Source organism: Trifolium pratense, linkage group LG3, assembly GCF_020283565.1.
Source record: "Trifolium pratense cultivar HEN17-A07 linkage group LG3, ARS_RC_1.1, whole genome shotgun sequence".
NCBI lineage: Eukaryota > Viridiplantae > Streptophyta > Magnoliopsida > Fabales > Fabaceae > Trifolium > Trifolium pratense.
In genome coordinates, this window is record NC_060061.1 from 46805265 (window position 1) to 46829020 (window position 23756).

Below are 23756 nucleotides of genomic sequence, written 5' to 3' on the forward strand. Positions count from 1 at the left end.
TGAAAAACACTAAAATTCCAATTAAGTCATAAATTTTTAATAAGTGAAAAAACTAAAGTTTCTTACACTGTCAGTCACACTGTCAACTATCCTCGTGGGTTGCATGGACACCGTTGGTGAATCACGTGGGGAATAAATCACTCATTATTAGCTGAAACATTTTTTAAAATAATGTACCAAAAAAAAAATCTTTTAAATTAAATTATTTAAAAGAATCTGAATTCCATTCTTGATGTTAAAAGGTCAACTCTATATCTTGAAACACTATTTAAACTAACACTACAAATGACAAGCAACTGTTACGGTGTAACGAACGAATAATTGCACTACTAGATATCTACCTATTTCCTCCGGATTTTTTTGCGAATTTGGGGAAAAAACCGCAGGAAACATTTCCCGCAGATTCTAGTTCCAAGCTAATACCTTTGTAGGTAATTGTTTTCTGCCGTTTTTGGAATCCTCAGAAAAATGTATCCTCAAATGTGTGTTGATGGATGGATTTAACCGAGTAAATGTTTTGACAAAAGTTAAAAACTAGTATTATTAAAAAATCAACCACAGTTAATGTGTATATGTGAAACCTAATTTGGTACCAAAAAATTAAGAACTCCATCATGGATGTTCTGATCCATTAAAACAATAAAGTCAGAAAAGTTTTAAATATAATCCAGTACAATAAATATTTGATTGTGACATGTGCGACCACAATAATGTTATTGAAAATTGTCAAAAGGAGTAATTTGTAACTTACACTATTAGATACTGTAAATTTTGTTTTTGATATCATAGATAGTGTATATTTTGAGTACAAAATCTATAGAGCATATTGAAAAATGGCAACCATTAAAGCATCTTACACAGTGAAACCAAATGAATCAACTCCAAAGGGTCGTTTGTGGCTCTCAGATTTAGATCAAGTTGTGCGTCTCAGCCACACACCGCTTATTTACATTTACAAATCACAAAAACAGAACCAAAAAAGCAGAGCCATCATAGAAACCTTAAAGAACTCACTCAGCAAGATTCTGGTTCACTACTATCCTATAGCTGGTCGTTATTGTTACAAAGACGGTGGTCGATTAGAATTGAATCTCAATGCAAAAGGAGCTGTTTTGATAGAAGCTCAAACCACTAAAACAATTCATGATTATGGTGACTTTTCACCTTCTGACTCCACCGAAGAGCTTATTCCAAAAGTTGATTATAATCAACCAATAGAAGAAATTCCATTGTTTGTTGTTCAAGTTACAATATTTTCAAACAAAGATGAAAGCTTTGGATTCGCAATTGGAATTGCTTATTCACATCCTTTATCAGATGGAGTTGGTTGTTTTAACTTGTTGAACTCATGGGCCAAAATTTCAAGAGGTGAAACACTTGAAGATAATGAATTACCCTTTTTAGACAGAACAATTCTCAAATTTTCACATACACCAATTGAACCGTGCTTCGAACACATAGAATTGAAGCCGTTGCCACTCATTCTAGGAAGATCTGACAATGATATTGAAAGAAAGAAGAAAACAACAGCTGAATTATTGAAACTCACAAAAGAACAAGTTGAAAAGTTGCAGAAAAAGACTAATGAATTTGATATTCCAAAAGGGTCAAAACCTTATAGCAGATTTGAAGCTATCAGTGCACATATATGGAAATGTGCATCGAAAGCTCGCGAGCTTGAAGAGAATCAACAAAGTGTTGTTAGATTCAATGTTGAAATCAGGAATAGAATAATTCCGAATCTTCCTAAAACTTATTATGGGAATGCTTTGATTCAAACTTCGACAAGAGGGTATATCGGAGAAATCACATCAAAGCCGTTGAATTATATTGCAATGAAGATAAGAGAAGCACATGAGTTGATATCAAATGAGTATATAAGGTCACAAATTGATGTTATTAGAAGTTTTGAGAATTTGGATGATGCAAGAAAATTGTTTATAGGTGGAGAAGGTAAGAATGCAACATTTTTTGGGAATCCTAATCTTCATATAACAAGTTGGATGGCTTTGCCTGCATATAAATCAGATTTTGGGTGGGGAAAGCCATTTTACTTTGGTTTAGGATATGTTTCACCACATGATAGGGGAATAATTTATTTGAATCCTAATGGAGATGGTTCTGTTATTGTGTGTATGCACTTTCAAGTTGCATTGATGCAGATTTTCAAGAAGTTCTTTTATGGGGATATAAATGAGTTGTTCACATCAGCAAAATTGTGATGAGGGTTTGTGTGGAAACTTTATATGTGATCTCTATTGTAATCTACTCTATTCAATAAAGCTATATGATAGTGTAGCGAATAAAAAGAATATAATGATCTTTGAATATAATAAAGCTATATTTTACTATGTATTTTGCTACTAGGAATTTTTTAGGTGAAAAAGAAGCCTATATAGAAGAGAATATTTTGCTATATATAGTAATTACTTGAGTTCAAGTACCAAAATTGTGTTTCAAATATGGTAGAATTTGTGATTCTTGAAGATTCATCTAAGGCTCTTAGAATTAAAGAGATCTTATGACATTCTCCTTTAATATCTTGGATTAAATGCAACTCAGGTGGAGCTGCTCATGGTAGCCCTGACAATGCAGCTTGTGGTGGTGTGTCCGAAGACTATCAAGGTAATTTTTAGGTTGCTATGCTTCCAATATTGGTATCTCTTTTGTTCTCCATGCTGAATTGATGGGAGCTATTTTGGCCATTGAAATTGCTTTTGATAAGGGTTGGCATCATCTTTGGCTAGAAACTAATTCACAACTTGTTACATTGGCTTTCAAGCAACCTCATATTATCTCGTGGACTCTTCATAATAGATGGCGGAATTGCATGCATCTTCCTTCACAAATGGATTTCAAAGTCACTCACATTTTTAGATAAATGAATTGTTGTGTTGCAGTCAACTCCTCAAAAGTTTAAAAAATGTTATTTTCTATTGAAAACTTTCTTTTGTTAGTTTCCTTAACGAGTGTCCCGGGGCACCGGTTAACATAACCATAGTACCAAAATTGTGGTATAAATAACATCATCTTTGATTATTTTTTTTCACCACCAGTTGAATCTAGTTCGGAGTCAATTCTGACATCAAGTGGTTCCAACATCCTATTAAGTTTTCTTTATCAACATATCCCTATTTAAAAGAAATGAATATTATGACGGGAACATGAACTAATTATTTCTCTTAAATGATAAATTTGTAAAACAATTATCAATTATCAATAATTATCAATAAATTTAATAGTAGCATTCAATTTTCTCATAGATACCGTAAAAAATTAGCCTTTAAATTTTTCTAATGGTAGTTAGCGTATAGATTCATCCCACCTAGACTTTGAAAGCTGGCCAACCAATGATTCACTTGTAAAAGACAAGAACGTCATAATTAAAGTTTGTAAAAGTTAGCATCTTTCCAAAGGATAATGTTGTTTTTTAGTAGTGTCTCGTGTCGGCAGCATAATTATTGAACTTTGAATGATTGAAAAATACAAACTATTCATAGTCACACAATTAAGGCTTCTTACACCACTTTTCTACATCTCCATCCAAATCAAAACAGAACCAAGAAACCTTAAAAGAACTCTCTCAATATGCAAAAGGATCAAATTTGATTATGGTGACTTTTCACAATGATAACAGTAACATGAAAAATTGAGACGGATTGATGCTCCTGGCATAGTGTCACCATCTCTAGTCACATGATTGGCAACAACCTTGATTGGGAAAGAATGCTACATTTTTGGGGAATCCTAATCTTTCATATAACAAATTGGATGAGTTTTCCTGCATACAAAGCTGATTTTGGGTGGGGAAAGCCTTTCTAATTTGGTATAGGATGTGTCTCAACATGACAGGGGTTTGATTCTTTTGAGTCCTGATAGAGATGATTAATGTAATTGTGTGTATGCATTTTCAGGTTGGATTGATGCAACTTTTCAAGGAGTAATTCTATGAGGATTTATATGAATTGTTCACATCAGCAAGATTGTGATGTAGATTTGTATGTAAGCTTTATATGTGATCTGTAATGTAAATTAATTTCTTCAATAAATATGCTAGCTTATGTTTATTAAAAAACTGTTGCTTTTGTATCTGTCTTCTTTTTATTGGTTTATATATCAGTTTATGCAGATAGTTGCAGAATAAGAGCTTCAAACTCTACATTATGTTATATATCAGTTTATCTGTCTTCAAACCAATATTGTGATATCACTCTAGCACACCAGAAACACCTGCAACTAATGGATATAATTTTTCAACAAAACATAGCTCGCAACTGCGATCGGGAGGGGACCGGAACCACTTAATGCCAGAACTGACCCCCAAACCAAATTAGGTGGTTCAGTAGGTCGGATATTAGCGGTGAAAACAAAAACAAAACAAAAACTCTACATTGTGTGAAAAACCAATATTGTCATATCTAAAATAAACTGGATTCGAACTTGCTATATTGTTTTGGATAACAACAAATACAATCTTATAACTTAATTTAATAAATAGAGAGATAAAAACAGCACAAGTTTCAAACAATATGGCAACAAGTTCAATTAAAACATGAGGTTAAAATAAAGTCTTATAATCAACATTTTGCCTCCTCCAAATCTACATTATGTTATGTGAAGATGTCATATCTAAGATAATGCAGGCAGCGGCTGTTCGGTTAGATTAGTGATGACTTCATGTCATTCTACTAAATCCTAGGTCAATTCAAGTCAAATTAGGAGTTTTATTGTTGTTTTTAGCTTAAGAATAAGAGAAAATCCATGGTTAAAGGAAATAGCTTGTATTGCAAGAAAGAGATGGAAGATAGTGGCGCAGGGGGTATGGCGTGTAGCGCAATTGCTGATTGAATTTTAACATTTCAAGCTGCAGGAAGTTGCGCTAGGAGCAGCATAAGGTGGCGCGTAGTGATGAAGTATCAAAGTAAGTATATAATTATCGTATCCACAGGGATTGTTCCGAATCAAATACGAGTAAATTGGATCATATAAAAGTAATTTGCAATAAAATAAATGGGGGGAAGTGTTCAGATTTCAGACTTGAGAAAGTAAATGACAAGAAAATAAGGTTTTCTTTCAAGATGCGAAGGCGATTGGATCTTTTCGGTTCATCTGGTCACTATTGTCTCGGATATCTCATGCGTATTAACAAATTACAAACTTAGTTCCATGATTCGATTAAAATAAATAACTATGTCCAATGTCTTGGTACATAGTCCTCTCAATTGATTATCAATCCCTAATGTCTTAGGATGACCTATAATCAATTGGGGTTTGTTCCCTTTAATCCTTGAATTCACAATTAACAAACCGATATGTCTAAAGAATAAGTTAATTGTACAATTATCTCTAGGTCAATCAATTCGTTTCTAATGTCTTAGTAAACAAACAATTATAATCATCAAACAATTCGCGACGTTGTATAAAGCATTAAGAACAAGAGATAAAAGAATGAAACTAACTTCGTAATTATATTAAAACATCATATGAAATTCATGGTTCAAGACAATAATAACTAGAATCCCCTAGGATCCAATCATAGAGTTTAGTTACTCATAATCATAGAAACAACAATAATTAGAGTGAAAGAATTCATTACAATGAAGAACAATGAAGAAATTCGTGCTCTGATCTTGATCTCAAAAGTGCCTCTGTCGCCGTCAAAACTGTCTAACCCTAATTCTGAACAGAAAAAGTATATATATGGTGTAATCTGCGTACCGGCGCCCCGCGCCAGCCCGTCTGCGCGCCGCGCAGACTAACAGAATCCTCAGGCAATTCTAGCATCGTTTCTGCGCGGCGCGCCAGCTTGGCAGAATCTACAGACACTTCTAGCAGCTTCTGGGCGCGGCGCGTGATGCTTCCTTGGTCTAGGCGCAGTACACTTCTATTCCTTCACTTTTTGGCCTCAAATCCTTGTGTTCCGAGCATTCTTGTCATGATTCTTTTCCTCTTTATTCTTGCATAAAAACATACTAAATGCTATCTAGAAATGCCCTAAAATGTGGTTAAAACATAGTAATGACGTGAAGTCATCACAACCCCAAACTTGAACTTTTCCTTGTCCTCAAGGAATACCTTCATCCATCGGAAAACCTGGCACTATCTTTACAGCTTAATTCAAATACATCAGAATCAGTCAAGTCAATCATACACATGCAACATTTCAAAGATCATCCCTATTATCAATATACTCGCACACAAATGAACATTGGAAAAATCAAGAACTTCTCACAAATATTGACCAAACAATAATCACTTCACTCCCTCACATTCTCTCCTGTTTGCATTGTTAAATTCACTCAATCAACACATACATGGCCATTCTACCATATGCTTGCAAACATTCTAACAATCGATCGACATGCATAAAAATTCACACCTTTAGAGGACTTGAGGGTTATAACGGGGCTTAGGTTTTTAGGGTGGATATTTTTTTGGATGGTAAGCAGAAAAACTTGGAGTTTTAAGGATCACCTATTCACATGATTGGATATTTATTCAAACATCTTCCCCAAAAATCAAGAATTGTTATACTAGAGAACCTTTTTCATTTCTTCTTTTTTTTTTTGAAGAGATTCATTTACATTCTCTCTTGGTGTCATTTTTTTCTTTTTTTTTTTTTTTTTTCACTATATTTTTCTTTTTGGTTCTCTAGTACCCCACCCCAAACTTCATCAGTTGCTAATACCAAAAGCAACCCCAAACTTAATGATGAGCAATGTGCTCGAGTCATAAGTTATGATCTAACTCCAAGAAAATCATCTTTTTTTTATAGTTTCAAAACTTGGGTTGTCAAACAAACACAATTTTTCATTCGGCTCAAATGGGGTTAACGAAAGATATAACATTTTAAAGGTGGCTTCAACAAGGCTCAAGGTACCAAACAACGTGCCTCGGTGTGTAATTCAGAGCAATCAATCAATTAAGAGAACAAAAGCAAGTTCTAGAGAATTAGCTAAGTTGTGGAATCTCTCATAACACGAAAAAGTTATGTGTTTGGGCTCGAAAACTCACGGCTAGGCCGGATTATCGAGTGGTCAATGTTTGAGAAACTTCCTCAATTTTTCTAATTATCATAAAATATAACAAGCAATTAACACAGAGACTCACAAATCATATCGCATGGATGGTAACACAGATGATCCTTAATGACATTTAAACAAAACTATTCTGAAGTGCACAAGTTTTCAAACAGACACAAGCATTCATAAAAGACAAAAACAAATTCAAGTTGAAGGGATTAAGTAGTACCATAGAGTCAATGCGGATGGGACGATCCGCTCCCATCACGTCGATCTCCGAGGCCCAGGTCCGCCTCATCAAACATACTTCTCTCCTGATATGCAGCATAATCCTGTGGCCATCTCTCTACCTCATCCAACTGTCTGGCTGCTCGCTGGGCATTCTCAATCGCATGTTGCGCCTGTAGTCGTGCCAAAGTGCTGTATCGAGGGTACAAGGGAGGTGGTCTGAAATTCGCTTCCCTTGCCCTGGCCTCCTGGTAAATAATGGACTGATCACCATAGTAAGTGTGAGGCACGTCGACTGCACGACCAATAGCCAGCTGTAACATCAAAGCCGAAACATCGTCTTCGGTATAAGGATGGCGAGGCATCTCTTGTGGTTGTTGCTGAGTTGGATGCTCGCCACTCTCATAACGGTCGATTTCCGCCATCTCCTCATCCTCCTCTTCTCGCAGCTCCTCAGGACCTCCCCTTGCTCTCACAACAACGGGACCATCGTCCAAGCCATTAAAGTACCGCAAGGTCATTCCCCTGATAGGCTTGAAACGTGTATCCAACTCAATTTCAGGAACATGGTTGTGTTGGCATAAAGCCGTAATGAGATTGCAATGTGCTAAACGGAAGATTGCCTGCCCATGGTTAGCAATTTTTCTTATGCTCTTATTTAACAACTGCCCCAAGTTAATGTCCCATTTCTTCATGATCGTCATCACTATCATCGCATTCTCTACCTGAAACTCTGAAGAATTAGACACAGGTACCACATTGTGCACAACAAACTCAGCCCAAGCACGAGCGACTGGCCGGAAATGTTGCAAATCAATCTTGGATGGGAACTCTCCTCCACTATACTTCATCCATGGAGTTCCCGGTCGACCCACGAAATCTCTTATTTCTCGTCGTCGTACTTCAGGCCATTGCGCAAAGGTAATTGATTCATTCTCATAAATACACCTTGCCGGAATGCTAGCTTCTAAAAACTCATTTATAGCCAAAGCAGAGAAGTCGACCATAACACCTCTAACATAAGCCTTATCACTGTGTACATCAAAAGACTCTTTCCTAGCATTAGCATAAAATTCCCGAACTAATTGTGCATTCCCAATCACATTATCCTTAAGCATCAGATTATTAAATTTCAGCCAATTCCTTCTATGCAGTTCATTATAAATTGCCGGAACTGCCTTCATCTCATCACTAAACCCTTTCTCCTGAGTGAAACCAAAAGATTGTATTTGATTATACCTGGTCTTTCGATCCTCCCGATAGAACAAATCACTCCATGCCGCGTCCTGTGGGTTGTTGGCTCGAAATATTTCCGCATAGGACAGTTGTTGTTGTTGTTGAGAGTTGCCTCCTTCATCCATGGATTTTCCTCTATTACTCTTCTTCCTTGCTCTTGGTTCTTCCTCCTGTTGTGTCACCTTCTTCTTCCCAGTATTGGACCTCCCCATGTTAAGGTTGAATGTGGTTTAGAGGGTGGAATTGAAATTTTCGAGTAAGGGTTTTGGGTGGTTGGAAAATTGAAATTTTGTGAGTTCTTGAGGTTTTGGGTTGGTTGAAGGCTTGGTTATGGTGTGGGTTTAAGGTTTTGAAGAGTGTTAAGATGGTTTATGGTGGTAATTTCGTGTGGGTGTGGTGATTTGGGAAGAAATTTTTTGTTTTGGGGGTTAGGGTTTTGAAAGAATGTGGTGGATTTGTGGTTGGATTGGTAGAATTTGAAAGTGTTTAAGGTTGATTGAGGGTGTATAAGTGTTGGGTTAGAGATTTTGTGAATTATTTTTGGGTGTTAATGGAAGTTTGGTGTTGGGTGGAGAAGAAGAGGAAGGGTTTTACGGTGGATGGTTTAAGGAAGAAGAAGAATGATTCAATGTTTTGTTTTTCTTTCCCCTTAACTCGTACCTGCGCCGCGCGCAATACAGTCTGCGCGGCGCGCAGCACAACAGATTCCACAGGCTTTTCTGGCCACCTCTGGGCGCGCCGCGCCAATTCTCTGCGCTGGAGCGTGTCAAGTCAGTGTTTACAGGCCTTTCTAGGCCTCTCCTGGCGCCTGGGCGTGCCTGTCTCTTTGACTGCACTTCCGCACTTGCTTAACCTGCAACCACAACTAAGGCATAACACGAATAGACATTAGTAACAATTAAAAACCTTGGGTTGACTCCCAAGCAGCGCTCGCTTAACGTCCATAGCTTCGACGGTCCGTGGCCGAAAGGCCACGCGCTTGTTTAACGTCCCGAGGCTTGACGCTCCATAAGATCATTCATCATCAAATAGCATCGCCACCTTGTGGCGATTGAACTCTCCTCCTTTGTAAATCTTCAGTCTTTGTCCATTAACTTTAAAGGACTTATCTTCCTCTCCTGGTGTAAAGATTTCCACAGCCCCATGTGGAAAAACTTCCTTTACAACAAATGGTCCAGACCATCGAGATCTCAATTTCCCGGGAAATAGTTGTAACCGAGAATTGAACAACAAGACTTGTTGTCCTGTATGAAACTCCTTACTTACCAAGCCTTTATCATGATACCTTTTTGTTCTGGCTTTGTAAATAACGGCATTTTCATAAGCTTGTTGCCGCCACTCTTCGAGTTCATTCAACTTTAGCAATCTTTTCTCACCTGCCAAACCTGCATCAAAGTTAAGAAATTTAACAGCCCAATATGCTTTATGTTCTAATTCAACCGGCAAATGGCACGCCTTGCCATAAACCAATTGATACGGAGATAACCCAAGATGAGTCTTGAAAGCAGTTCTATAAGCCCAAAGTGCGTCATTCAGCTTCATCGACCAATCTTTTCTTGAAGAAGAAACCGTCTTCTCAAGGATTTGCTTCAATTGACGGTTTGACACTTCAACTTGTCCGCTTGTTTGAGGATGGTACGGGGTAGCCACTTTATGCTTCACATTGTACTTTTCCAACAGATTATCCAAATATTTGTTGCAAAAGTGTTTACCCCCATCGCTAATAAGGACTCTAGGCACACCAAACCGCGTAAAAATATTATTCTTAATAAACTTTACCACGGTATGGGCATCATTAGCTGGACAAGCAATGGCTTCAACCCATTTTGTAACATAATCCACACATACCAAAATATGGAGGTTAGACTTTGAAGATGGGAAAGGTCCCATAAAGTCAATCCCCCAACAATCAAACGGTTCCACCTCAAGCATTTCATTGAGCGGCATCTCATTTCTCTTTGACACATTGCCGGTTCTTTGGCAGTTATCACACCTTTTAACAAACTCCACGCAATCTTTGAATAGTGTTGGCCAAAAGAAACCGCTTTGAAGAATTTTAGCTGCAGTCCTTTGTCCACTATGATGTCCACCGTAAGGAGCACTATGGCAATGCCACATTATACTTTGTGCCTCCTCCTCATCAACACATCTCCGGATCACACCATCTTGCCCCACCTTGAAAAGGTATGGATCATCCCAAAAGTAGAAGTTAGCATCTCTAAAAAACTTTTTCTTTTGTTGATAAGAGTACTCTTCCGGAATCTCATTACCGACCTTAAAGTTTGCCATATCGGCGAACCAAGGCCTTTTTGAAATCATTAAAAGTTTTTCATCCGGAAAGTCCTCATTGATGCACTTCTCCTTTATAGTCACCATGGGATTATCCAACCTTGACAAGTGGTCAGCCACCACGTTTTCTACTCCCTTTTTGTCCTTAATTTCCAAATCGAATTCTTGCAAAAGTAGTATCCACCTCAAGAGTCTAGGCTTTGAATCGCCTTTTGTTAAGAGGTACTTAAGTGCTGAATGATCTGAAAACACAACAACTTTGGAACCAATTAAATAAGAGCGAAATTTTTCCAAGGCAAACACTATTGCGAGCAATTCTTTTTCAGTGGTAGTATAATTGATTTGATTTTCATTCAAAACCTTGCTCGCATAGTATATGGCATGGAAAAACTTCTCATGGCGTTGGCCAAGAACTGCTCCAACCGCATAATCACTTGCATCACACATTAGTTCAAATGGGAGGTCCCAATTAGGTGCAATGATTATGGGCGCAGTGACCAACTTTTCTTTGATAATAACAAAAGCTTTCAAACAATCATCATCAAATTTAAAATCATTTTCCTTCACAAGGAGGTTGCTTAAGGGCTTTGCTATCTTGGAAAAGTCTTTTATGAAACGCCGATAGAACCCGGCATGTCCTAAAAAGCTTCTCACTCCCTTAACATTCACGGGAGGAGGCAAATCCTTAATAACCTCTATCTTTGCTTGGTCAACTTGAATGCCTTTTGAAGAGATTTTGTGTCCAAGCACAATTCCTTTTTTAACCATAAAATGACATTTTTCCCAATTCAAGACTAAATTGGTACTTATGCATCTTTTCAAAACAGCATTCAAATTAGCTAAGCAATGATCAAAAGATTTTCCAAAAACAGAGAAATCATCCATAAATACCTCAATTGAGTTCTCCATCATGTCAGCAAAAATAGATAACATACACCGCTGAAACGTAGCCGGTGCGTTGCATAGTCCAAACGGCATCCTCCGGTAAGCAAATACTCCGAATGGGCATGTAAATGCCGTCTTCTCTTGATCTGCCGGATCCACAACAATCTGATTATAACCAGAGTATCCATCCAAAAAGCAATAATAAGCCTGCCCCGCAAGCCTTTCTAGCATTTGATCCATGAATGGAAGAGGGAAGTAATCTTTTCTTGTTGCCAGGTTGAGTCTTCGATAATCGATGCACATCCTCCAACCGGTTACGGTGCGAGTTGGAATTAATTCATTTTTCTCATTCCTCACAACCGTCATACCACCCTTTTTAGGGACCACATGAACTGGACTCACCCAAGCACTATCTGAAATTGGATAAATCATACCTGCCTTTAGGAGTTTAAGAACCTCCTTTTTCACTACCTCCTTCATGGTTGGATTGAGTCTTCTTTGAGGTTGCACCACGGGTTTATATTCGTCCTCCATTTTTATCTTATGCATACAAAATCCTGGACTAATTCCCTTCAAATCCTCAATGCTCCAACCCATGGCTTCTTTGTTCTCTCGCAACACTCTTACTAGCTTCTCCGCTTCAAGTGAACTCAACTCACTACTTATGATTGCCGGTTGTGAAGAATCTTCCCCTAAGAAAACATATTTTAAATGAGAGGGAAGTTCCTTCAACTCGGGAACAACAACTTTTGAATCTTCTCCAACACTTTCCTTCTCTACTACCGCATACACATTCTCAAAATCTTTTGGTGTCTCCTCTACCTTGCATGCTTCAAGTTGACGGAGACAAATTTCAATCTCCTTGTCCCATTCATCTTCCAAATCATCAATAGAATTAACAATGACTCTTTCTAATGGTAGGGATGGTGTTTCTTCAACTAAGACATCTTCCACCACTTCCTCAATTACATCAACTTTGAAACATTGTGATTCATCATCATGGTGTTTCATAGCTTTGAACACATTGAACATGACTTGCTCTCCATGTGTTCTCAACATAAGTTCTCCCATCTCGACATCAATCAATGCTCTACCGGTAGCTAAAAATGGCCTACCCAATAACAACGGTTCTACCTCGGCATCATCTTCCATATCGAGAATTACAAAATCCGCCGGAAACACAAATTCAGCAACCCTTACCAATACATCATGAAGTATGCCATATGGATGCACTATTGATCGATCGGCCAAAGAGAGTTGCATCTTTGTAGGTTTAGCAACCGCCCCCGGTATCTTCTTCATCATGGACAATGGCATTAAATTGATGCTTGCTCCTAAATCACATAAAGCTCGACCGACAGAAATGTTGCCTATAGAACATGGTATAGTAAAGCTCCCTGGATCTTTCTTCTTTTGAGGAAGCTTCTTTTGGATTATAGCACTACATTCCTCAGTCATATCAACCGTGTCGTCATCAAGAGGTTTCCGCTTCTTTGTCAAGAGGTCTTTCATAAATTTGGCATAAACCGGCATTTGTTCCAACACTTCTGCAAAAGGAATATTGATTTGGAGATCATGAAGCATCTTCATAAACTTTTTGAATTGTTGGTGATCATTTGCCTTTGCCTTCTTCTTGCGCGGATATGGCAATTTGGTGTGGATTGAATTTTCTTTTTCTTCCACATCCTTACCCTTCTTCTTTTCAACTTTCTTCTCATCACTCTCTTTCTCATTTTCAACTAACTCCTCAATTTCAACTTCATGCTCAACTAGTTGCTCACACTCTTTTTCGACTTCTCCCTCAACATTATTTTCAACTTCTCCCTCAACATTATTTTTTTCTTTCTCTTTCTCAACACTTGTCTCACTTTTTTTCTTTGTCACAACTTCCGGCGAAGGAACCACTCTACTCCTCAAATTAATAGCCTTGCAACTTTCATGGCCGGGATTATCTTTTGTAGACCCCTCAAAACCATTATTTTGAGTAGCTGCAAATTGTCTTGACAATTGACCCATTTGATTTTCAAGGTTTTTAATTGAAGCTTCATGATTCTTGTTGGCAATGTCTTGATTGGCTTTCATTTGATCTTGGCTGACCTTCATAGCTTCAAAGTTCCCTTGAGTAACCTTTATGAATTGAGTAAGTGTATCCTCTAATTGAGAAGGTCTCCTTTGTTGAGAGTTTTGTGAAGAAGATTGTTGTTGAGATTGATTTGAGTTTTGATTTCCTCCCCAACCAAAGTTTGGATGATCTCTCCAACCTGGGTTATAAGTGTTTGAATAAGGATCATACTTCGGGTTGTTCCTTTTGAAGTTGGCTAGGTACTTTGCCTCTTCTGACCCTTCAGGAAAACATTGGCCATTAGCATGCCCTTGTCCACAGAAATCACATTTCACTTCATTTGCTGCCATGACTGGCATTTGGGCATTAGGAGTGCTAGTGAGGTGTTTCAACACAGCTGCCATTTGAGAATTCATCAATGTAGATTGGGCCAAAAGAGCAGTTTGAGTATCAAGCTCTATCATGCCTGCCTTCTTCTTTGCACCACGATCATTTTCAACTCTGTATTCATTTTGAGCCATGGATTCCACCAACTCTCTAGCTTGAGTTTGATTTTTATTTTTCAAAGATCCACCTGCCGATGCATCTAGAAACATTCTAGTTTGAGCTCTCAATCCTTGTGTGAAATGTTGCATTTGAGTATGACTATCAAGCCCATGCTTAGGACACTTCTTCAGGCTCAGTTTGAATCTTTCCCAGGCATCATACAATGTTTCGGAGTCTCCTTGCTCAAAACTTGTAATGTCAGCTCTTCTTTCCAGATACTTGTGAATTGGAAAGTACCTATCCATGAACTTCATCTCTAGCTCTTGCCAAGTATTGATGGTGTTAGGTGGTATTGTGTCCAGCCAGTCTTTAGCTCTTCCAGTTAACGAGTACTTGAAAAGCCTTAATCTTTTATCTGATTCAGATACTCCTGGTGGGTCTGTATAGTCACAAGCTTCATAGAAATGCTCCAGGTGGAGATTTGGACATTGTGTTTCTGCCCCTGAGTATTGATTCTCTTTGAGGGCGCTGAGCACTGAATTCTTGATATCAAATGACACATGATTTCTCGGTTGGAAACCCAGATTGGCAAGCTCTCCATTGTTTCTTTGCCCATAGTCACCTAACATCCTCTCAGGCACAACTGGTGGAGGTGGTGGTGGATTTTCAGCCATGATGTTGGCTTCGTTGTCCGATGTGTTTGGACTAGAAACCGCTTCTTCACTACTTTCTTGTGCAACACCTGCTAACCGGGCAGCCTCTCGGGCTAACCGAACTGCTTTCCTGTTTGCTTTAGCTGTTTTCTCTATTTCAGGATCAAAGACAAGTTCTCTTGCTACTCTCCTACCTTGCATAAACAACCAGAAAATACCTTAAGAAGCAACTGCACTACACAAGAATGAAAAAGAAAATAAAATAAAATTTAGAACTAATTTTTATATGTTTTTCTTCTTAAAGGAATGCTAAATAAAAATAAAACAATAAAACTACTTAGTATGGTCCAATTGCCTTGTTGATTCAATCAACAATCCCCGGCAACGGCGCCATTTGATGAAGTATCAAAGTAAGTATATAATTATCGTATCCACAGGGATTGTTCCGAATCAAATACGAGTAAATTGGATCATATAAAAGTAATTTGCAATAAAATAAATGGGGGGAAGTGTTCAGATTTCAGACTTGAGAAAGTAAATGACAAGAAAATAAGGTTTTCTTTCAAGATGCGAAGGCGATTGGATCTTTTCGGTTCATCTGGTCACTATTGTCTCGGATATCTCATGCGTATTAACAAATTACAAACTTAGTTCCATGATTCGATTAAAATAAATAACTATGTCCAATGTCTTGGTACATAGTCCTCTCAATTGATTATCAATCCCTAATGTCTTAGGATGACCTATAATCAATTGGGGTTTGTTCCCTTTAATCCTTGAATTCACAATTAACAAACCGATATGTCTAAAGAATAAGTTAATTGTACAATTATCTCTAGGTCAATCAATTCGTTTCTAATGTCTTAGTAAACAAACAATTATAATCATCAAACAATTCGCGACGTTGTATAAAGCATTAAGAACAAGAGATAAAAGAATGAAACTAACTTCGTAATTATATTAAAACATCATATGAAATTCATGGTTCAAGACAATAATAACTAGAATCCCCTAGGATCCAATCATAGAGTTTAGTTACTCATAATCATAGAAACAACAATAATTAGAGTGAAAGAATTCATTACAATGAAGAACAATGAAGAAATTCGTGCTCTGATCTTGATCTCAAAAGTGCCTCTGTCGCCGTCAAAACTGTCTAACCCTAATTCTGAACAGAAAAAGTATATATATGGTGTAATCTGCGTACCGGCGCCCCGCGCCAGCCCGTCTGCGCGCCGCGCAGACTAACAGAATCCTCAGGCAATTCTAGCATCGTTTCTGCGCGGCGCGCCAGCTTGGCAGAATCTACAGACACTTCTAGCAGCTTCTGGGCGCGGCGCGTGATGCTTCCTTGGTCTAGGCGCAGTACACTTCTATTCCTTCACTTTTTGGCCTCAAATCCTTGTGTTCCGAGCATTCTTGTCATGATTCTTTTCCTCTTTATTCTTGCATAAAAACATACTAAATGCTATCTAGAAATGCCCTAAAATGTGGTTAAAACATAGTAATGACGTGAAGTCATCACGTAGCGCAATATTTGAAGAAATTTCTCCCTTTGCAAGCTGATGTTGGCATGTGGCGCAGATTTATCAGGCGCATGGCGCAGTGTGAGAAGCTGTAATGGTTACCATTTCATTTTCTTTTTTTGTATGCTTGAAGTTTTGTGTTGAATATGGTAAAGGTGATGGCAGTGGGCAAAGATCATATTACCTATATATATATATATATATATATATATATATATATATATATATATATATATATATATATATATATATATATATATATATATATATATATATATATATATATATATATATTAGGCTTAAATATGCAAAATGTTTATCCAGGTCATTTGAGTTTTAGTCCTTGCATTTTAAAAAACTTTCATTTTATCACTGCACTTTCATCTTACTTTAAAAATGGTCCCTACCCATCATAAAAAAATGTACCACTTCAACAAAAATAAAAAGGTCCAGGGACGATTTTTCCCTCACTCACATTTGAAACACAACATTTTTCCCAACAATTTTGAGTTCTCACATGAGAGGGAGACGATACATCTCCACCTAAAACCTTAAGGCATTAGGTTAATCGGTCACCTTTTTTTAAAATCGAACATTCTTCTCATACAAAATCAACGTGAGACTTAACCACTCATACTTGAAACTCAACATTCCCTATTAGAAGTCTCACATTTGCTAGAGATATGGCAAAGATAGTTTTTATATATAAGTGTAGTGCAATTCTCAACTCTCAAGCTAGATTTTGTGGTTGAGTATATGTCTTCCAAATTCTAATATTCTCCTATAATTGATGGGGCAGCAAGGCGGGGATAATTGGACTATTTTTACAATTATTTTAATCTATATTGATATACGTGCATTGACTGAAACCGATTAGCATGAGATCGATTGTCAAATATGTGTCTGGAAAACCTGTGTTGAAATAACACAGCACTTTTAAAAATGTTGCCCACTGAATTTTCTAATACTGCTCTCATTAATTGCATCGAGCTAGATGAGTGTCTCACTTGCCAACATTAAGTTGTATCCAGCTAGAGTTAGGCGATCCTTTTCTTTTAGTGTGATTGTTTTAGTGTCATGGAGTTTGTATGATTTTGATTAAACTTTTTATCCTTTGTTTTCTTTTGGCACTTCATGTGCTAAGAGTTTTCTAATAAATAATATTTTGTTTTTTTCAAAAAAAAGTTGTTGAATTAAGTTCATCCCCTTAGACAACTTAATTTATCTACTTGAACTTTTTTTTTTTGTAGATAAATAAAAGTTAAAATATTTTTTAGCTTAATTAAGAGGGTGTGTTAAAAGTCAGACATCGGTAGCGAGATGATCTGACTATGTTTTTATAATATATGAAAAAAGCTAACATGTGCCATAAGGGCACATTTTAAGATATTTCATATAGTAATTTTAGAATAAAAAACATATTAATTGTACCAATTTTTTTAATCTTCAGAAGGGTCTAATTTTTAATTTGCCTTGGGATTCGAAATATAATCGGGCCTACCCTGATTTTTTTGTCTTAGATGAAGTGATAATTCCCTGAAATTAAACTCACATAATTGTGAGATTCCATGTTCGAATTCGAATCATGACGTCCGGTCTAATAATTTCGGTATTTTTTATCAGTTGAGCTAGGACTTATGGGATGGCCTACCCGAATTGATACAGGACATAAAGCATGTCAAAGTCAATACACAAGAGTTCTGCTAAATCTAATACAACAAAAGAGATTAGTTAGTCTTGTAACTTTGATCATCCGGCGAAATTTGTTCCATACTCTATAGGTTTCAAAATAAATGACCTATTTTTGACTTTATCTACTATTATTATGATTTCCTTTGACTGTAATTTTCTCTAATATGTATATGCAAATATTAACATATGAAATGTTGATTGATTTGTCTCGATGAGTATTTTCAAAACATATAATTTTTATAATTTTTAATAATAGATAATTTAAAATATTTTAATGATTAAAATTGTGTATTAGCAAATATAAATGTAGTCAACTATGTCATTTATTTTGAGACGGAGTATATTCTAGTTTGTCTTGATTTTCTTCATCTCTTCTCCGATATGGAGTTAGAGCTTATCATTGCAAATTGCAATTCTGATAAAATTTATTCGCCTTCTTTTGATACACGCATAAAGAATACGTAAGTGTAGGAACTTCATATTTTAAAATTAAGAACTTAAGAACTTAAGTGTAGGAGCTTCACATTTAAGAAAAAAAAAACAATGATAGTGAATAAACAGAAAATAGCTTTAATTTTTTTTTGGAAATCTCTAAAAAATAATCTCTAAATTTTTTTCAAAACAAAATTATTTTTTATAAAGTTTTTTTTTTGTTACATTTTTTTTATAAAGTTTAAACAAACGTACCCAAAATTAATGAAATCCAATGCATTTTAATAGTGAAATCATATCCACATAACTTTTCCCAATTTTTTCACACATAAGAGGATCCAAATCGCCAAAGACACCATTAAAAAAAGTGGAATGCTTACGACAATTATTACCAAGTTATACTTATACACAAAATACAATAAAGTGGCGCTCGCAAGTAACTATGCTTAGGATAAACTAATTTTTGGGTGCTCGTAAGCAACTCACATGCTCACGATTTTTTTTCTTGTTATTCCATTGAGGGGTTATGACAACATATGACACCACCTCATAATTTCACTATTCCTTATTGATGAGGTTTTTCCTATTTGCCATAAGGGAGCTTTCAGGCTACATCCATGATTTGTCGGGGGTGTTATGTTCGGGTTTGGAGAAGGTAAAACTCATTTGTGCCCTGCCCGTTGCCATGCCTAGATAAGATATTAGATTATTTGAAGAACCAAATTCTAGAGTTTAACCAAGGATGAAGCGTAAAAAAAGGAAAAGATATTATCGAAGTATTTACGGTTCATCACGGTGTTCTTGTTGAACTTAAGCCTCACCATATGAAATAAGGAATCGTGGAAGGAATTACCAATCTCACTGTTTGGAATTTGTTACTGTGGCTTTATGCTAAAGATATGAATACATGGTGATGCAATTGCAATTGCCTCCTAGCTAAGAATTTTGAAGGGAGCTGTATCATCCATTCGTATCAACCAAAAACTAAAAGGATCCAACATTAAATGTAATATTAAACTAAAATACCATCACTAAATTCTTCATCCTATCCGCCCCATTTTTCACAAAACCCTAGTTTCTCTTCTTCTTCATCCACCAAAAGAGGGGTGGTTTTAAGGTCAATTTTTGATCCAAAAATCACCCCTATAAATTATTTTTTTCTTTCTTTTTATTCAAATAAGTGATTTTCACATCTATTTACTCTTTTTCATGATTTTCTGTTTGAGGTGTCTTGTGTGGCGTTGTGTTGTGTTGTGTTTGTGGTCGTCTTGTGTGGCGTTGGGTTTATCGCCGTCTTATGCGGCGTTTGTGGGTTTTTCATTTTGGTACCGTGTTTCGTTGATTCATATTGACATATCCTCCTCAAGTCGTTACAAAAGACTTGGACATCAACGTTGCAGATCCGGGAGTATGAAGATTCCGGTTACATTTATTTTGTCATATTTGTAGATTCCGGTTACATTTATTTTGTCATATTTGTAGGCACTTTCATGATGCCGTTGTATGTTATTAAACTAGGTGCTGCAAGATTGTTTGTAGATTCACCTTGTTCAATTTTTAGCAATCGAATTTGTAATGATATATATATATGTTTCAATTTGAATGAATGAATATTTACTTTTTGCAAAAAAAAATAAAAAAATACTTAAACAAAGTATGATATTGTAAAAAACAAAAGAAACAGTACTTCATGAGTTTTATCAAAATCAAAACAACATATTACCATATGTCATGATTTGTTATTTTAGCAATATATAAAAGTTCTTAAATAATTTGATGACAGCAACTTTACTTTAAATGCCTCTTGATTATTTGTCAAACCCCGTGAAGTAAGTTGTTGTAAGCTTCCGCCAAGAACTTTTCATCTTCTTCCCTTTGTTTCTTCGCAAGCAGTGCCTAAAAAATTTCAAACAAGAAATAAAAGAGCTTAGAAATGAAATTAACTAATATGTCGTCATATTGATGATAAGTATATATATATATATATATATATACAGTATTATTTTGTAAAATGGTTTACTTAAACAACAAGCACTCCTACAATATAGAAATTTTAGCAACAAAACTTACATATTTAGTTGACTGGAAATAAAATTTATATATATATGCCAAGTATTTATTTAATTTTCCCGTCATTAAGTGTGCTCTTAATTTTTTTTTTCTAAGTATTATAGTGGTTAAAAATTTCACTTTAAAAGCGAATAAGTGGAGTGTTCGGGATTCAAACCCCAGCTTCTGTACATATAGTGCGATATCCCTACCAACTGAGTTAAGCTCGCAGAATCCATGAGAAAACTACATTGATTTGGGAGGGACCCATGAGAAAACTAAACGTGTAATCTAAATCTCAAATTAATACCCATCCCTATGTGACATTATTCGCGGACACACATGTGAAATTTGGTGGGCATTTGACATCTACACTACTCAAAAAATTAAATTTAGAGAGGGAAGAAATCCATCGCTAATGTGTTAATTTCTGTCACAAACACATTTAGCGACGGATATCGCTAATGTGTTAATTTCTGTCACAAACACATTTAGCGACAGATTTAACGATTCAAAATCCTTACCTAATTTCAACGTCGCAAACCATCAATGAGGGAATTTATCATCCGTCACAAATTGCGACAGAATAAAGTCGTCGCAATAGCATTATTTTCGTCACTAATGACTGAAAAAAAAACACATCTATTCTCAATTGTTTGAGTTTTTGTAAAAGCTTGAAGATCAAAACCATTATCATTTGTAAAAAATTGACTCAAGTCAATACGTAACTATTGATTGAGTGACGCCTTATAAAGTCTGGAGGACTTAGGTAGATCAAACGAGTGAAGCTTGGAAGATTATGATCTTGGACTAGATCAAGGAAAAAGTGTAATTTGAGATCGGTAGTATCTCATAGTGGATAATCTCACAAGAGCGTGAGGATTAGAGTAGCTTATACTATTAGGGGGTGAACCAGGATAATTGTTTTTGTGTTGTTTCTCTTCCTTATTCTCTTTTATTTACTGTAAACACACATCACACAAAGCACTTCATTATATTTAATTTGAATTCTCACACAGTAGAGAACGTTCTCAGAACAATCTATTTTATAGTAAAGAACGTTCTCAGACCAAACTGTTCTATAATTCACTAACATTTATCCAAGTATATACTTGAGTTAAGGACCACACACGTGTAATTTTTGCATTGAAAATTACAACATTTTGACCTTTAAAAAATTGAATGCACGATTTCTAAGATAAATATTTCTATATTAAATTTCTTATCGTGTGCCTTAAGCTAGCGTACATATATTAGCATTTCTTTTTCCGGTTCTTGCTATGCAATGCAAGCTTATTGTTTGAGGAAAAACAAACTTTTGATCAATCGTTTATCATTGTCTCTGCAATTGTTAGAAATAATATAAAATCATTGATATGACTCTATCCTAACAGCTTAAGCTTTTGGGGTAATCGGTTATTTGACATGGTATCAAAACCTCTATGACTAAGTGGTCTAGAGTTCGATCTCCGCTCCCCTCACTTTCTAATTAAAAAGTGGAATTCAAACATATGGTAGGTGAGCCTATGCATTATTCACGCTTCAAGCCCAAGTGGGCTCTTGCGTGAGGGGGCATGTTAGAAATAATATAAAATCATTGATATGACTCTATCCTAACAGCTTAAGCTTTTTGGATAATCGGTTATTTGACAGCAATCACATGAAAAAGTAGTAATCAAAAATATTAATTTAAAATCTGATGACATACCTTATCAATTTTAATTCCATCATTTCGCGGTTTCTCTATTATTTGCCCATTGTCAATCCATGCTTCTGAATCTTTTTTAGGGCTTCTTGTCTTTCTTTTTGACGAGGTTAATGGACTTACAATCTACATCCATATTCAGTTAAAATGTATTAAAATATAAAAATTAAGAGATAAAATATTTGAATAGAGGTACATTAAAAATTGAAATAGTATATAAATCACCTTACCTAAACTCTTATAAAAAAAAAATCAAGAACTAAAATTGAAAACAAAATATATTTACCCGTTGGATTAATTTATCTTTTTTTTTTTTGACAAAATTAATTTATCTAATTAGTCATTCATTATAATCAAGCTAATAAAGATCTACTTGGTTAAGAGGAGAATAAAGAACTTTACTCTACATAAAAGAAAACTAATTAGGAGTTAAGGTGCAAGATAATAAAACCAGAGTCTTTATCTATATCATCTATGTCAAGGAACATGCATTTACTTCTAAAATATCAAAGCATATTAATGAAAAATATATACACAGCATGCTTAGATCTGGCACAAAATAATTTTTAGAGAATTCAAAAAGCGATATATTCAAAAAAAAATTTGTATTCTTTCAATATATAATTTTGGTCGCTAATTCTATCTACAATAGTGCAAAATATGTATTTCAGAATCATACTTTGCATTATTGTGCTTTGTGTATAATCCCTAATTAGAGCAATTACTCGGGTCATAGTTTGATCCTCAAATGTTAGAATTTAATATAATGAGATGAGATTATGTTGGGGATCTCACTCTTAAAATTTGATAACCATTGTATTAAAAATCTTTATTAATAAATCATATCATATAATTTAAAGTTTAATCTAATTTATTATTATGGAATAAAAGAACTAACAGATTTTTCATATCCATATACTCTGATTGAATGGAAATGATTTTTTTTTTTTTTAATTCAACAAAATTTATTACTAGAGCACACAACTCTGAATATAAGTCGTATCCATATCTGCAAGCAAAATTTGAAAATCTACACTAGCAGAGAACAAAAACGAAATGACTATCCACGAAAAACAAAACGCACAAATAGATTATTTACCTTTTCAACACAAGTCTTAACATTCGAGTTTGATTTGGTTGCCATGGATCAAAGCTGCGCAAGACAATATAATTTTTTTAGGTTAACACAAGTTTAGGTTGAAAACTTTTTGACGTATTTAAGGGCGAGTAATATTGTAACAGTGCGTGAGAGTGAGAGAGATAATAATAATAATAATAATAATAATAATAATAATAATAATAATAAAATTTATAAACTAATTTTTGTGAAAAAGAAATTATCAAAATAAAATAAAATTAATAAAGTATTGTAAAAAAATAAATAAAAATTATCAATATGTTCATTATAGCTTTTATCAATATTTTTTTGTTCTTTTTTTCATAAAAAAAAAAACTTAGTGCATTTCATTAACTAGTAAATGTTCAATACAC

The 23756-nt window shown here is 35.5% G+C and overlaps 1 protein-coding gene across 3 annotated transcripts; it reads left to right on the forward strand.

Annotated features, from left to right (window-relative positions):
• The first annotated feature begins 697 nt into the window (after window positions 1–697).
• On the forward strand, window positions 698–4146 carry LOC123917186 (spermidine hydroxycinnamoyl transferase-like). 3 transcript variants are annotated; one of them, XM_045968845.1, is made up of 3 exons: window positions 698–2625; window positions 2726–3826; window positions 3915–4146. In XM_045968845.1, the coding sequence occupies exon 1, from the start codon at window positions 834–836 to the stop codon at window positions 2220–2222; it is 1389 nt and encodes a 462-aa protein (XP_045824801.1). In that variant the 5' UTR covers window positions 698–833; the 3' UTR covers window positions 2223–2625; window positions 2726–3826; window positions 3915–4146. The 3 variants fall into 3 exon arrangements, with proteins under 3 accessions (XP_045824801.1, XP_045824800.1, XP_045824802.1); XM_045968844.1 differs by having other exon boundaries at window positions 2726–4146; XM_045968846.1 differs by lacking the exon at window positions 2726–3826.
• The last annotated feature ends 19610 nt before the right edge of the window (window positions 4147–23756 follow it).

Coding starts and splice junctions, on each gene's coding strand:
- LOC123917186 (XM_045968844.1), top strand. CDS start 834: ATGGCAACCATTAAAGCATCTTACACAGTGAAACCAAATGAATCAACT.